Source organism: Oryctolagus cuniculus, chromosome 13 (assembly GCF_964237555.1).
Source record: "Oryctolagus cuniculus chromosome 13, mOryCun1.1, whole genome shotgun sequence".
Classification (NCBI taxonomy): domain Eukaryota; kingdom Metazoa; phylum Chordata; class Mammalia; order Lagomorpha; family Leporidae; genus Oryctolagus; species Oryctolagus cuniculus.
Window position 1 is genome coordinate 55,805,017 of NC_091444.1, and position 15,456 is coordinate 55,820,472.

The 15,456-nt window shown below is 38.7% G+C and overlaps 1 protein-coding gene across 16 annotated transcripts in view; it reads right to left on the reverse strand.

Annotated features, from left to right (window-relative positions):
* Positions 1-15,456, reverse strand: part of LOC100338257 (WD repeat-containing protein 64) — a 193,177-nt gene that overhangs the window by 59,312 nt on the left and 118,409 nt on the right. For all 16 annotated transcript variants that reach the window (XR_007909967.2, XR_007909966.2, XR_011381523.1 and 13 more), the window contains 6 exons: positions 9,977-10,107; positions 6,986-7,087; positions 5,785-5,851; positions 4,153-4,189; positions 3,097-3,236; positions 1,896-2,001 (listed from right to left, as the gene is read on the reverse strand). Coding sequence is in view for 1 of the 16 variants with exons in the window: in XM_002717339.5 (XP_002717385.3) it covers positions 1,896-2,001; positions 3,097-3,236; positions 4,153-4,189; positions 5,785-5,851; positions 6,986-7,087; positions 9,977-10,107 (583 nt within the window). In the remaining 15 variants the exon portion in view is untranslated. The remainder of the gene's footprint in view (positions 1-1,895; positions 2,002-3,096; positions 3,237-4,152; positions 4,190-5,784; positions 5,852-6,985; positions 7,088-9,976; positions 10,108-15,456) is intronic.

A 15,456-nucleotide genomic window follows, 5' to 3' on the forward strand; every position in this document is an offset into this window, starting at 1 on the left:
GCCACTTTGGGGGTGAACCAACGGAAGGAAGACCTTTCTCTCTCTCTCACTGTCTAACTCTGCTTGTCAAAAGAAAGAAAGAAAGAAAGAAAGAAAGAAAGAAAGAAAGAAAGAAAGAAAGAAAGAAAGAAAGAAAGAAAGAAAGAAAGAAAGAGAGAAAGAAAGAGAGAGAGAAAGAGAGAGAGAAAGAGAGAGAGAAAGAGAGAGAGAGAGAGAAAGAGAGAGAGAAAGAGAGAGAAAGAGAGAGAGAAAGAGAGAAAGAGAGAGAGAAAGAGAGAGAGAAAGAGAGAGAGAGAGAGAGAAAGAGAGAAAGAGAGAAAGAGAAGAGGATGGAGGTACCAGTGCCGTGGCGTAGCAGGTAAAGCCACCGCCTGCAGTGCCAGCATCCCATACAGGCTCCAGTTCGAGTCCCAGCTGCTCCACTTCTGATCCAGCTCTCTGCTACGGCCTGGGAAAGCAGTGGAAATGGCGCCAGTCCTTGGGCTTCTGCACCTGAATGGGAGACCTGGAAGAAGCTCCTGGCTCCTGGCTTCAGATTGGCCCAGCTCTGGCCATTGCTGCCATTTAGGGAGTGAACCGGTGGATGGAAGACCTCTCTCTCCATCTCTCTCTGTTTCTGCTTCTCTGTAAAACTTTCAAATAAATAAATAAATCTTAAAAAATAAGAAGAAGAAGAGGATGGGCTATATGATAGTAAATTGGGCAGGAGAAAAGAGAAGAGTAACCTTAATAGAGGTATATTGTGAGAATTCTGTAAATAGCTCCAAATTTTAGTTTTGTGTATTTTTGCTAGGAAAGGTTTACCGCATAGCAGGTGAAATGAATGCAAGAACATTAAAGCTACTTTAAAAGAACAAATTTACCTGATCTTAACTTTCTCTACTAGTTTGCTATAAACACAAATACTGTTTGCAGACACCGTAGAGGTTGACAGATAAATGAGAACAAAAAGTGTAGAGAAAGCATATCAGAATATAAAAATACTCATGGTGAGCAATGAAACCAAACAAAATAGGTAAAATAGAGATAACTTTAAATAAACATTGTAAATGTATGATAGTACTGAATGAAAGACTCAAACAATTGGTAGTACAATATAGGGTGTTGAGGTTTTTACAAAATAAATTTTGAAATGAGAAAAATGTTCATAAAAGTTATGATGGAAGTATTAATATACTAGCAGATCTACTCTGGATATACAGCTCACAAATTACATCAGCAAACAAGTGAAGGGGTACATGTGGAGAAGAGAGAAAATTACAGTGGGCTAAGCTTTCTGCCTTAACTGAAAAGATGCTGATTCATTCAGATTTTTTTTTAAAAAAAAACCTAAACACTGGTAAAATTAGAAACTGTCTTACACATGTATGTGCACCTGCATGTATATATACACAAAATTTTTTAATTCACAATATAGAAGAAGAAAAATAGGCAAGAACAAAAAACAGTATTATATGAAAGTTAAGATAAATTATATTAATTATAGCAAAATACACCCCTCCATGAAGAAAAAAAATTCCTCTCTAATATATGTCACCATTCCCTTTAATAATTATTACTATCCCTTTAATAATTATTATTAACTTTCAATGTTCAAAGTTAAAACTCTGTATTCTTCTCAATAAAGTAAGGTATGAGGATGGGTAGCCATGTATTTATATCTAAGACAGAAGAGACAGAAAGCCTTGCTCTAAATAAGGAGGTAGGAATGCCAATAGGTTCTCCCAACATTCATGTATTCTATTTATTAAGCAAGCTACCCATGACATTCTCTCCTGGTTAAGCATACATCTTAGATCTTCTCTCATCTCAATAAAGATTATGTATTTATAAGCATTTTTATATTATTTAGGTTGTTACAATGCCTGTGGCTAAATATATGAGTAACAACTTACCCATATTTCCAGTCAGTAGCATCCTGGTGCATGAATCAGTATACAGTGATGCCAGAGGAATGGCAGAATGTTTTGTGAAAGGTAGTGTATCTTTTATTAGCCTTCCCTAAATAGAGGACAATGCAAATGATGCTTTTTGTATGATAATCTATAAAACCTTAATATCAGAATTGAATTACTCTATAAATATTACATCCCAAGAATTATCTCAAGTTCTGAAACATGATTATCTTCTTTGTAATAAAAATAATTTGCAGCTATCAATAGGGATTGACTCCTGAGATTAAATAATCTAAAGGTATAGATAACTATTAATTATAAACATCTAAACTCTATTATAGATTATACTTCAGATTGCTTTTTGCACATGACTCTTCATATATTTCTTCAGAATACATATTCTTCTCTTAAACATTCTTCTCAGGTTAAAGAGATCTCAGTTGTTTTCAACAATAATATTTGCCTTTTCATAAGCTTCTATCTTGAATATTGGGGCAAGATGAGGGATTGCAAAAGATCCAAATTCATATTTTTTCCCAGCACTTCGTGTAACTCAGCACAAGGAATGACTTTCACATATTTTATCTAGCTTAGGTAATAACATCAAGTTTGAGAAAAAATATTTTGAATCTTCTCCTCATTTCCTGAGACTTTATTGTCTCTCTGAAGATTTTATTGTCATTATCCTCAGCCTATTCAAGATACTTTCTTTCATAATCTTCTGAATTCCTTATTCAAACTGTGCCCAGCCTCCTCCCCAAGTCAATTTTTCATTTTAAAGTGTTTAAGTACATTCAATAAAATCAAATACCATCTTCCAATAATTTAGAGAACTAATAATATAATGGATCTGGCAAATCTTTAGTACTTTTATGTTTTTCTGCTATAGTACATCATTAATATCCTTTAATGCTATTTAAATATTTGATAAAGTATTTAGTGGCATATATTCACAGCTCAAAAGAAAGATTTGAAATAGCTAAGTTAGCACTCTTGTCAGTTTTTTTCTCTTGAGTTATGAAATTGGCTGAGTGAAAGTTTGAGTAGCATTATTAGTGATGCAGTTTGTGAGGCCAACAAGTTGGCTAGAAGACTGAAAAATATTAGAATTAATGCCATTGGAAGAAGGTTAAGATTCATCTAATTTTCTTTTTAATCTTTTTCATTGTTTCCTATTTCAGAAAATATCAGGCTCTGTCACCTCCATAGTCCACAAGCGGAGGTGTCCATCTTCATGAGCAGTGGCAAGGATGGGTGGCTGAGATTCTATTAAGTTGGCAGCTCCGAAATGTTTTTTGTCCACTGCATGTGTCTCTCTCACTGTAACATCTGTATGTTCACCTATCAGAAAAATTAATGAGGTACCACAGTTTTACAATATTTAGAATTCCAAATTTTATGCGGGGAAAAAATAGCAAAAACACAAACACATTGTTCCTTTGTATTTTTTTTAAACACCAGAGAACTTCAAACAGTAAAGAGAACAAATTTGTTTTTCTAATGGAATTCTGGGTCATTGGAAATTTTTGAAAGGCATATTTTTGATTCTATTACAAAAGCTGCCATATTATACATTACAGCTAAGGCCTACATATGCATCCAGTATGTCTTTCACATCCAGAATGACTTATAAACCAGTATAAGTTTTAGGAAAATGGACTAGAGACTAAGAATCTCAGTGATGTTTGGATTTTTTTTTAACACCCAGAATTAGTATTTAAAAAGGCATCATCAAAATGGAAATGCTGGCTGGGCTGCGGCTCACTAGGCTAATCCTCCGCCTGCGGCGCCGGCACACGGGGTTCTAGTCCTAGTCGGGGCGCCGGATTCTGTCCCGGTAGCTCCTCTTCCAGGCCAGCTCTCTGCTGTGGCCCAGGAGTGCAGTGCAGGATGGTCCAAGTGCTTGGGCCCTGCACCTACATGGGAGACGAGGAGAGGCACCTGGCTCCTGGCTTCAGATCAGCGCGGTGCGCCAGCAGCAGTGCGCCAACCGCAGTGGCCATTGGAGGGTGAACCAATGGAAAAGAAATGCCTCTCTCTCTCTCTCTCTCTCTCTCTCTCTCTCTCTCTCTCTCCACTCTGCCTGTCCAAAAAAAAAAAAAAAATGGAAATTCTACCTTTTAGACTATAGAATCTATAGCATCTCAACACTTTGTTTTAAAAACAGCGTATGAGTATATTCATTAAGAGTATTCTATCACCTAAAGCCCCATTGCAAAAGAGTTGTTTTATTGTAGAGAGGTGATTTCACACTGACCTTTAACATCACCGTCACGTATACTTTGTCTGCTTCCCTGAATTAGGAGAGAAAAAATATGTCTGACATTATAATGAGATATACTGGGTGACTAGATTCTCATAATGGTTGAATTTGTATTACTTTTAACATTTTTTACAATGAACTCTTTGAAAAAAATGTATTGGAGGGATTTTCAGTTTCATAAATAGGGAGTCCATAATAATACTTTCTTAGTGACTCAGAAGTATCATCATAATTAGAATAATTCAATGCCTAACTCATGTCCAGTCTTGGTGTATATTATCTGTAATTCTATTAATACACAGGCAACTTTTTCTTTTTTATTTCTTTTTATGATGAGGAAGGAAACAGATTTAGTGACATCTTGGAAGCTAATCAGGTAATAAATGGATGACTTGAATTCATGTACAAATCTGTCTGGCTTTTATATCCATAAAATTTTATTCTTCCACCATGCTAGTGGTTTAAAATTATTTTGCTGTGAAAACTTTCCTTGAAACAAAATCTTAACTAGAAACGTAATCTGTAAAAATACACAAATTAGAACTGAGAGGATAATTTGAAAACTACTGCACTACATAATGGATTATAATATAACTAAATGATCTGCTATCTTTTCTCCCTGGGAAATAGGATAATACTTAGTTTTTAGCCAAGGAGACAGTTGAAAATTATTTGATGAATATAAAATAACATGCATAATTTATTCTCTTTGTGATCATGTATACATGATTCATGGATGTAAAAGCCTTGAAAAAAATTTGAAATAGTGAAGAAAACAATTTAGAAACCAATTTTTAAAGAAAACAAAAAGGTTTTAGGTACATGAGTTAAATACCCTTTCCTTCCACCAAACGAGGGGCTCAGATGCTCAGTATCGCTAATTTTTAATGTTGATGTATTTATTTATATTTTTTGAAAGGCAGAGGGGTCAGCGCCGTGGCTCACTAGGTTAATCCTCTACCTGCAGCTCCAGCATCCCATATGGGTGCCAGTTCTAGTCCCAGTTGCTCCTCTTCCAGTGCAGCTCTCTGCTGTGGCCCGGGAAGGCAGTGGAGGATGGCCCAAGTGCTTGGGCCCTGCACCCACATGGGAGATCAGGAAGAAGCACCTGACTCCTGGCTTAGGATTGGCACAGTTCTGGCTGTTTCGGCCATTTGGGAGTTGAACCAATGGAAGGAAGACCTTTCTCTCTGTCTCTCACTGTCCATATCTCTACCTCTCAAATAAATAAAAAAAAAGGACTTCTTAAAAAAAAAAAAAAGAAAGAAAGGCAGAGTGACAGAGAGAGAGAAAGAGAGAGGGGGAGAGGGAGATCATCCTTCCGTTGATTCACTCTCCTTGTGCCTGCAACAGCCAGGGCTGAGCCGGGCCAAAGTCAGGGGCCAGAAACTCCATCTGTATCTCCCAAATGGGTGGCAAGGACCTAAGCAGTTGATTACTTAGTGGTTACTTGCTGTCCCTGATGGTGTGTATTAGCAGGAAGCTGGATTAAAAGCAGAGGCAGTACTAATCCCAAGCACTCCAGTATGGGATATAGGCATCCCATGCTGTGGCTTAACTCACAACCCCACGATGTCACTATTTTTGAGCAATCATGTGACAGGAAGACACTGTTTCTGTTCTTACCTTACAACTCTGTGGACCCTTGCTAGAGTCACACTGGCTTGAGGAGCCAATGGAATCTTGACTTGATCTACAGGGGAAGGAGGAGATCCACAGAGAAGAGTTAACATACAGTCACACTCAGAGGGTGCTCTTTACTTCAAATTCAGACGACTGCTGCCTTCTTCATGGGTGGATTCTGAACCACTCATAAAACAAATCACATATTAAATTTTGTGTAGCAAACATTCATCAGTGTAGTATTGAGGAAACTCAGCAATTAAGGTTTACTGCTACCTGGGTCTGAAAAGTCTGGCTTGCTCCACTACCAAGGCAAGATTTAGTCCTGGGAATCTGTCACTCAAAATGTGGGGATATGTAGATGGAGACTGACAAGGCTGAAAAGCTGCTGTAGCATTTAGTTATGGCCTGATCCTGCCTCTGCCATGCCCTGCTTTTAATGGGCTAAGGGACTTAGGATGATGGCACACGTGTACACATAATGAGTCCTCCAGTGTTCTCAGAATACTTCTGATGAAATTTCCAGCTGACAGGTAGGGGAGGTGTTCTATTCCAGCTCACCAATGGGCAATTCCAGACTAGTACAGACCTTTTGCATTTCTCTCCAAAGATGTGTTTAACACTGTGTACTACCTGAAAAATCAGAGTTCTCAAGCAAATATAAATAGAAAAGGTGCTTTTTATTAAGAATTCATTGTTTTAAAAGCATTTAGAAATATTTATTTATGAGACAGAAGCAAGTACTGATCTACTGATTCACTCAAATGCCTGTTAACAGCTGGCAGTCAGTCCTCTGTTCTCTAAACGAATGGATGGGGCTTGCTCAGTTATAGTGGCTGGTGTTTGAAATCTCCCGTCTGACTTTCTACATTTGCCCCGCAAGTCCTTCCTTTTCCTGGCATCAGTGCTCATAGCATTACATTTTGACCAAAAGTGTGGTCACATGAGCATTTTCCATTTCTGCCACTGTGGTAAAATGAGCCATGAAGCTGCCAGGGTAAAGGAAACCCACAGCCCATTAGATCCCTGATGACCAGCATTTCTACGTACAAATAGTAACAGGGAAGAAAGTCGAATCCAAGAAGTCAACTGAACTTATTTCTTCCTCCAGTTGTTTCTTCATTAGTGCAGTCTAATGAAAAGAACTCTTTTGTCACTCACATAGTCCTAGACAGTATTACTTGATCAGACAGTTTTGAATTACCTTTCACATTCAGGTGTACGAAAGAGGAACAGTATATCATTTATTCTTAAGTGTTTGGGATCCACGTTACTGTCCACACTGAAGGAATCTTCAGGTCGGTACCTTGAAATAAGTACACATTTATATGATAAACATTCAAAAATTAAGTAATGTTTTACTTACAACATGGATCCCCTACAGAGTTAATCAGCTCCTAAATTGTTATGAATATGCAAAGAAAACCCAAAAGGTATAGAATTTGAACATATCCTCTTTAATAAGCCTCTGCTTACTCTTAAGGTGGTCACTTAGTGATTTAAAAGTCTTTTAATTCAGTGAACTGGTCCAGTCTTCCTAACTATAGCTCACAGAGTGAGTTTATTTAGTTCTGTGGAGAAAGTCCTGGTATGTTTCATACTTTTTTGAGAATATAATTCTACTCTTTGAATAAGCAGAGTGAAAATTTTGAATAAAATATGGCTATTACCCTCAAGGAACTTATGATAGAGTAGAGAAGAACAGGGCATTCAGTGAGAGCTGTGCTCTGCCTGATCAAGTCTCCTGTTGACCCGTATTGCAAGGAACCATAAACCTCCCTAGGCAGTTTCTTGAGAAGAAGCAATAGTCTCTAACCACTCACACTGGCACTTCATGCTTGGTTCTTAAAGCCACATTTACCATTCCTTGTAGAAAATGGACCTGAGAGCAAAACACCCCTCTTTTCATGGAAATTATTTCTGCTAAATTGAGCTCATGGATGAAAAAGTAGCCTGGAATGCACCAAGCTCAAAGGAGCAGCCCATGGGCTTGATGACATGTTGTACTCAAACTTCTTGGATTTTCTGTTATACAGATGACCTGAAGAGGGAAGTGCTATTAATTGTCAAGCAAATAATAAGTTTGGGCCCAAAATGCATGGGGAGGGGGTAGATCATGAAGAGAAGGGTTCCTGACTGGTAATGGGATCTTAGGCAACATTTCAGGTAGCCATAAGAATGACCTTCATCATGGATATGAAAACCTTTTTCCTATTAGAACCTTTAAAGCTTGTCCCAAATTACCTCAGACAGTTTTGTACTAAATTCTATGTTTTTCAGAAATACCCCAGTGATTCTAAATTAATTTTTCTATATAATTAACTGTGTGAAAGGGATATTCTGTATGACACATTATAGTTACTTACTTTTCTCTGATTCAGTGTTGGATTTGCATGCACCCTTGGCAAAATGCCTGGCATCCACAATTAGGATCAATACTCATTTTAGGCCATGACACTGATAATAGTCTTTTTAGTATACCTTCTTTCCCTTCTTAGTAATGAGATATAAGAAGCTGACACAGTGTAAAGACTGTATTACTAAGTGTGTGAGGAATTGTGCAGTGCAAGTAAATATCAGTATCAAGTGACAGGTGTGGAGTCTGCAAGAAAGGCCTATGGGCAAGAATGGAAGAGAAGTAACAGAAGGATGGCAGGAATTCTAGAAGTAGAGGCGGAGGTGCTGAAGGAGGGTCTGCACAAAGAGCTATTTCAGCTAAAGGCTCAAAAGAACTAAATCCAGAGTCCAAACATGAAAGAATTATTTTCTCTCAAATGTTGGCTGAAAGTAATGACTCAGACATGGATGGGAAAGGCACCTGGAGTACAAGCAGACTACTGATATATAGGGTACTATAATAGAGAAGCAGAGCTTTCTTCTGTTCCTCCCTCTTCTTTTCCCTTGTCATTTCCAGCTGCCTCTTCTCACCTCCCTTATACTTCTTCCCATTCCCTAAATGCTAAACTTGATTGTATTTTCATTTATGGGTAAGGTCCTTGGCCATATTTTACCTTGAAGGCAAGTTTTACAGACCATCCTTATGTACTGTGTCCACCCATGGCCCTTGCACCCATCCCAGTTACACAATGGGATAGGGATTACTATTTACAGTCCATCCATACAAATAATACAATATTTTTTTTTTTGATAGGCAGAGTGGACAGTGAGAGAGAGAGACAGAGAGAGAAAGGTCTTCCCTTGCCGTTGGTTCACCCTCCAATGGCCGCCGCTGCAGCCGGCGCACCGCGCTGATCCGATGGCAGGAGCCAGGATCCAGGTGCTTTTTCCTGGTCTCCCATGGGGTGCAGGGCCCAAGCACCTGGGCCATCCTCCACTGCACTCCCTGGCCACAGCAGAGAGCTGGCCTGGAAGAGGGGCAACCGGGACAGAATCCGGCGCCCCGACCGGGACTAGAACCCGGTGTGCCGGCGCCACAAGGTGGAGGATTAGCCTATTGAGCCACGGCGCCGGCTCAAATAATACAATATTACATTCATTCCTTTACAACAAGTAGAAAGAGCATTTGGAAGTAACTGGCTGGGGAAGGGCAAAGACAGGATTTGGCATGGAGAAAATCTAATCGGTTGAGAAATAGAATCACATCTACCAAAGTGGCCCTTATTAACATCATTTATTGAACTGGATGCACCGGGCATACTGAATGAGAAGGAAAGGGCACTGATGATGCCTCTGACCATTTGATTTCAGTGACTAGAAAGATAGTGGTTGTGTTGAATATAGAAAGAGGAAAAATGTAGGGGAGATGTAGGTTGGGAAGACATCTTGGGCATATGGGGCTTTAAGGATCTTGCTGGATTCAGATGGAAATTTGTCAGTAGGCAATTGGATATGCATGTTTGAATCTCTGTGGAGATTAGTGTTTGAAATTATTATGTATTTTAAATGTTTGTTGAGGTCATAAATTTGGACAAGATTATACATGAAAAGCATATACTAATGTGAAAAGAATAAAGGTCTTTGAATACCAGCACTTAAGGTGCTCCTTGTTCATATCATTCTGGAATTTAGACACTTAGAACACAGTCTCTTCATGAACATAATCTAATCTCCAGGAAAGCCTCCACTAGGAGGTGTCACCCCTTTCATTTATTTCTTTCTCTCTTTTTTTAGGAGTATTATACATTAACTTGGGTCTTCTGCTGTGCAAATTTTATATTGTTTAGGGAAGACTTACACTTCTTTGACAGTAGCTGTTACAAAATTCCATAAGATGATCACACCATTTACGGTTCCAACAGCTATCAAATTATATCCTTCTACTTGTAACAAATTAACACAGTTGACTTCAGTACTAATGGCAGGGTTCTGAAGAAAGAAGAGAGTAGACAATGAGTGTCATGAGTACATTGTCTAATGACAGTACAGGTGCTGGGTCCATACTTTGTAATTTTCATTAAGTTGAAAATGTATTATTATGATGTTTTAAACACTAGAGCATGGAAATTGAGTAAAATCTATTTTTCCTTGGCATTAAAACATTTTAACTTTCAGAATGCATTAAAATGAAAATAATCTCTGCTTTCTCTCTAAATTTATTTATTCTTTACCAGTCATTAAATTACCTTTATATGTTTTCCTTTTATTCAAACTATTGAAATATTATTCCTTAAAATATGTTTTATTATTTATTTTGAGAGAGAGAGAGAGAGAGAGAGAGAGAGAGAGAGAGAATCTCCCCAGTTAGGGCTGAGTTAGGCCATAGTCAGAATCTGGGAACTCAATCCTGGTCTTCCACACCAGTGGCAAGAACCAGTTTCTTGAGCTATCACCTTCTGACTCCCAAATTCCATATCAGCAGGAAGCTGGAATTGGGACTGGAACACAGACATTGTGATATGGGATGCAGGCATCCCATCTGGGATCTTGATTACTATGTGAAATGCCTACCCTGAAAGCATATTCTATGTTAACTATTCCCACTTCCTGACTTTTCTTTCCTTAGCAACTAAAGTTTCTGCTGCATACTACTCTTTGGAAGCTTTTTCTACATATCATTAAGGACTCCTATTATCAGTTTCTATTTGAAAACGTTTCAATTGTCTTGCCTAGGGTATTGGCTGGGTGTATAATGTTAAGTTCTTGGACAACAAAGTCAAATAGGATATATGTGAGTCAAGAAACTTTTTATAATTTAAAGCATTCATATAGATGGTTGATTGCTGTACAATTTGAAAGTGCTATATCATAGGCATGTAAAACACTTGATGGGAACATGGGAGAGGGACATCTATGCAAGTAAGATTAGAGGTCAATCCCATTGCTGCTCTCAGTGGTCCTTGCCTTCCTGAAACTCCCTCCTCTTTTGACATTCTTGACACCAGGCTGTACTGGTTTTACCTATATCGATTACCCTTCCTTTGCTGTTTCCTACTTGGTAATTTCTTATTCTGCCAACCTTTTAAATATTAATATCATTAGGCTTGAATTCCCCCTTATTTTTTTTCCAACTTTTTCTGGGCAACCTCATTCTCTTATGTTTTAGTAATAATGATCCCAATGTTAATGGCTTAATAACATTCCTCCCTTCAGAAGTTTCAGGCTTGAAAATTTAATTAGTTCTTAGAAATTTTACAGATAGCTCAAAGCAAATATGTCTAAGCCATCATCTCTTGGAAGCATATTCCTGGAGCAGTCCTTGGTTCCTCTTGTAACTTCGTGGCATCATCAATAATGAGTTACAATCAGTTACTGCCTCTTCTACCGCATAAATGTTTGCTGAGAACATTCCTTCCTCACCATCACGACTACCATGACTCTATATTTTTCAAGGGAAACAGTAGCCTGTTGCCTGAATCTTCCATCCTTTTACTGGTCCATCCAGTCTGTCATTCAGGCAGCATCAAAAGTGAACTACTCACAATGAAAATCTGAGCATGTAATTTAAAGTTAATCTGTGAGGGGCAGGTGTCAGGCACAGCTGTGAAAATACCACTTTGGACACCCAAATTCCTTATTGGAACGCCTGGGTTCAAATTGTAGCTCTGCTTCCTTATGCACCTGGTGGGTAGCATGTAATAACTCTAGTAGTTGGGTCCTTTCTACCCATAGGGGAGATTCAGATCAAATTCCTAGCTCCTGGCTTTGGCCTGGTCCAGCCTCAGACCCAGATGTTGTGGGCATTTGGGAAATGAACCAGCTGGTGTGGTGGGAGCTCTCTCTCTCTCTCTCTCTCTCTCTCTCTCTCTCTCTCTCTCATACACACACACACACACACAAATAAATAAACATTTTAAAAAATAATAAAGCCCTTCAGTGGATTCCCATTTTTTAATAGGAATCCAAAACTCCTTTGTGAGCATGATCAAGTCCATACCAATTTGTTTCTTTTCATCTTCTACCACTCCAAGTATTACTCTGGCTGCACAGAAATATTTGCAGTTATCCTACACAAAACAAGTGATATCTTACCCTCCCCCCATGACTTTGTTCATGTTCGCTCTTCTTCTTGGGATTTACTTTGTCTTTTCATCTCCTTCTGCAAACTACCTTTCTCAACCTTTCTGATAAGTCTTTAGATCCATTTCAACAATTATCTTCTTCAGGGATCTCCTACTCTCCCCCAGCCCTTTAAGTTCTCTGCTGTACTCCTATAGTGTGGGCACCATACCTAATTAATCTTGGCATTCTCAAGATTTATTGGCTAAGAGTGCATTAGATACATACTTAGTATTCAATAAAAAGTGCTTCAGGGGCCAGCATCCCATATGGACGCCGGTTCAAGTCCCAGCTGCTTCACTTCCGATCCAGCTCTCTGCTGTGGCCTGGGAAAGCAGTGAAAGATGGCCCAAGTTCTTGAGCCCCTGCACCCCTGTGGGAGACCTGGAGGAAGCTCCTGGCTCCTGTTTGCTGTCTGCAGATTGGCACAGCTCCAGCCATTGCAGCCAACTGGGGAGTGAACCAGCAGATGGAAGATCTCTCTCTCTCTTTCTCTCTCTCTCTCTGTCTTTCCTTCTCTCTCTGTATAACTCTTGACTTTTAAGTGAATAAATAAATCTTTAAAAAAAGTGCTTCATAAATGAAAGAGTTTTGGGCAAAGAACTATGCACAATCAATTTTTTCTATGTGTCTTTTGCAAACTGTATTTATAGAGTAATTTTCAAGGCTGTTGCAACAGGAAGTGCCACAGTGCTGATTATGATGAATACAAAAATAAGTGTTCAAACTCAGAGATAATGTATACTAAGTCTAAAAGGTATTCATTGTACTTCAATACTTTGTTCTATAGTTTTTGCAATTTTACCCCAAAGCAATCATTTTTCATTACCTATGCAATTACTTACCAACTGTCTGGGGTTCTACTCATTGTGCATTTCTGTTTTTATTGGCTATAATCAAGTTTTCATATATCAAAAACTCACTGTTTCCAATAATGTGTAAAATTAAAAGTAGACCCAAGCTTTGTGAAATGAATTTTGTTCTATCTTTTGTGCACATTACATGAAATATTATTATGTCAAGGTGACTGTATATATATTGATTTCAAAGTCCTTTGACCTAAGAATAATACCTCTAAACATTTAATTTAGCAATGAATGGAATTCATATTGCAGTGTTTAAGTGATATTTGTTTCAATGTAAGGAAAATAATGCAGTATATTTGTGCCTTGTGATAAAATGATAGTTTTAATGTGCCATAAAACAAGCTATATTATTCTTTATTAAATTATGTTATGGTTATTTCATTAACAGCTGAGGGGAAAAAGTAAGACTTTCTTCAGTTCCTCCCTCTATAACTTAAGAGTTTTTTGCATTCTTTAATACCTGACCACTTATCCCTGAAAAAGATGAAAAGTTCTGGGGTTCGAGCTAAAATTAAAGTAACTAAATAAGGTTAATTGTGGGGAGCAACTCGGACTAGACTAAGTTACTGGAATTAAGACTTATTCTATGCATCTGCTCTTCCACAATATGGCGCTGAGAAGGGAGAAACAGCTTCTACACAGCTGCCTCCAGTTCAACCAATAAACAGCAGGACCTGCTCCTGATTGGAGGAGGGCAGCGTACTCGGCGTGTGGGTAGCAGAGTTGGGATTGGTGGAAGAGGACTATAAAGGAGGAGAGAGACAACATGCACGAGGAACATCTAAGAGGAACATCTGAAGGAACACCTGTGCAGCCCTTGAGAGAGCCGGCCGGCGGTGTGCCACTCTCCTGCGGAAGTGGGGAAAGTGGCTAGGGGGAACCGCCCTTCCATGGAGGTGGAAGGGACGGTAGCCAACCCGGGAAGAACCAGCAGCAAACCCGGGGAGGGCCGAGCAGAAGAAAGAACAGCGCAGGGTCCTGTGTCGTTCCTCCACGAAGAGGGGGAGCGACAGTTAATGAACGGTTTCATTAAAAAAATCAGTTGGGGGCTAGAGTTGTGGTCCACTGGGTCCAACCAATGCTTACAATGCTGACATCCCATACTGTAGTGCCAGTTTAAGTCCCAAATACTCCACTTCTGATCTAGCTTCCTGCTAATGTGCCAAGGAAAGCAAAAGATAATGGCCCAAGTACTTGGGCCACTGCCACCCAAGTGGGAAATATGGATGGATTTCCAGGCTCCTGATTTCAGTTTGGCCCAGACTTGGTCATTTCAGCCATTTGGGAAGTGAACCAACAGATGAAAGATATGTCTGTCTGTCTAGCTGTCTCTTTCTCTCTCTCTGTCATTCTGCCTTTCAAAGAAGCAATTCTTTAAAAAATCAGTTGGTCTAAATTTTTACAGACACAGAGGAACATCTCCACTTCTCTATCTTCAACGTTAAGCATGTGCTCTGAATACTTCTTGCTTCCAAATCAAGGAGGTGTAAGCATGTCACAAAAATAGCTTTCTGAAAAGATGTTAAATTAAATTGTCCAATTCTGGGTGTGTGTGTGTGTATGTGTGTGTGTATTTCAGAGATATTTTGAAATGAAATAAAACTGTAGATAATAGTGATTAACCTTTTCCTGATTAAAAACACCTCAAGAATATATATTTACACCATGGTGAAATACTACACAGGCATAAAAAAGAATGATCTACTAATATTTGCAGGGATGTGGGCAAATCCCACAAGGATTTTGCTACATGAAAGAAAAACCTTCAGTCTATACCATGTGATTTAACTTATATGATGCTTTAGAGCAGTAAGAAAAAAAATCTATGGTGAAAAAATTAGAACAGCAGTTGCCTTTTTGGGGAGGCTCAGGTACTGACTAGGCAGGGGCTTCGAGGAACTTTCTGGGTGATGGTAATGTTCTTTATCTTGATGGGGTTTGGGTTGCTCCTCTTCAACCTCAGTGAATAGCACACTTAGGTTCTGTTCATTTTATGTCAATTTCACTATAAACAAAACCATGAACAGTCAACCCTAGTTAATGATGCACAGAGCGAAATGATTAGGGGTGATATGTATTAATACCTTCAAGTTACTTAGAAATAGATTTTAAAAACAAGTTGGATTAAATGATGGTGATAAAGCAAATATTGCAAAATGTTATTAAAATTTAAGTGGAGGGATATATGGATAATCACTGTATAATTCTTCAAACTTTTTGTGTGTTTGAAAATGTTTTATAATGAAATTCTGGGACAGAAAAAGCCATGAACTTTGTACTTCCCAGGAAAGAAGTTTTACATACAAATTCAGAGTCGGTTTAGACTCCCCAGAAGTCTGCTCATGGAAGGAAG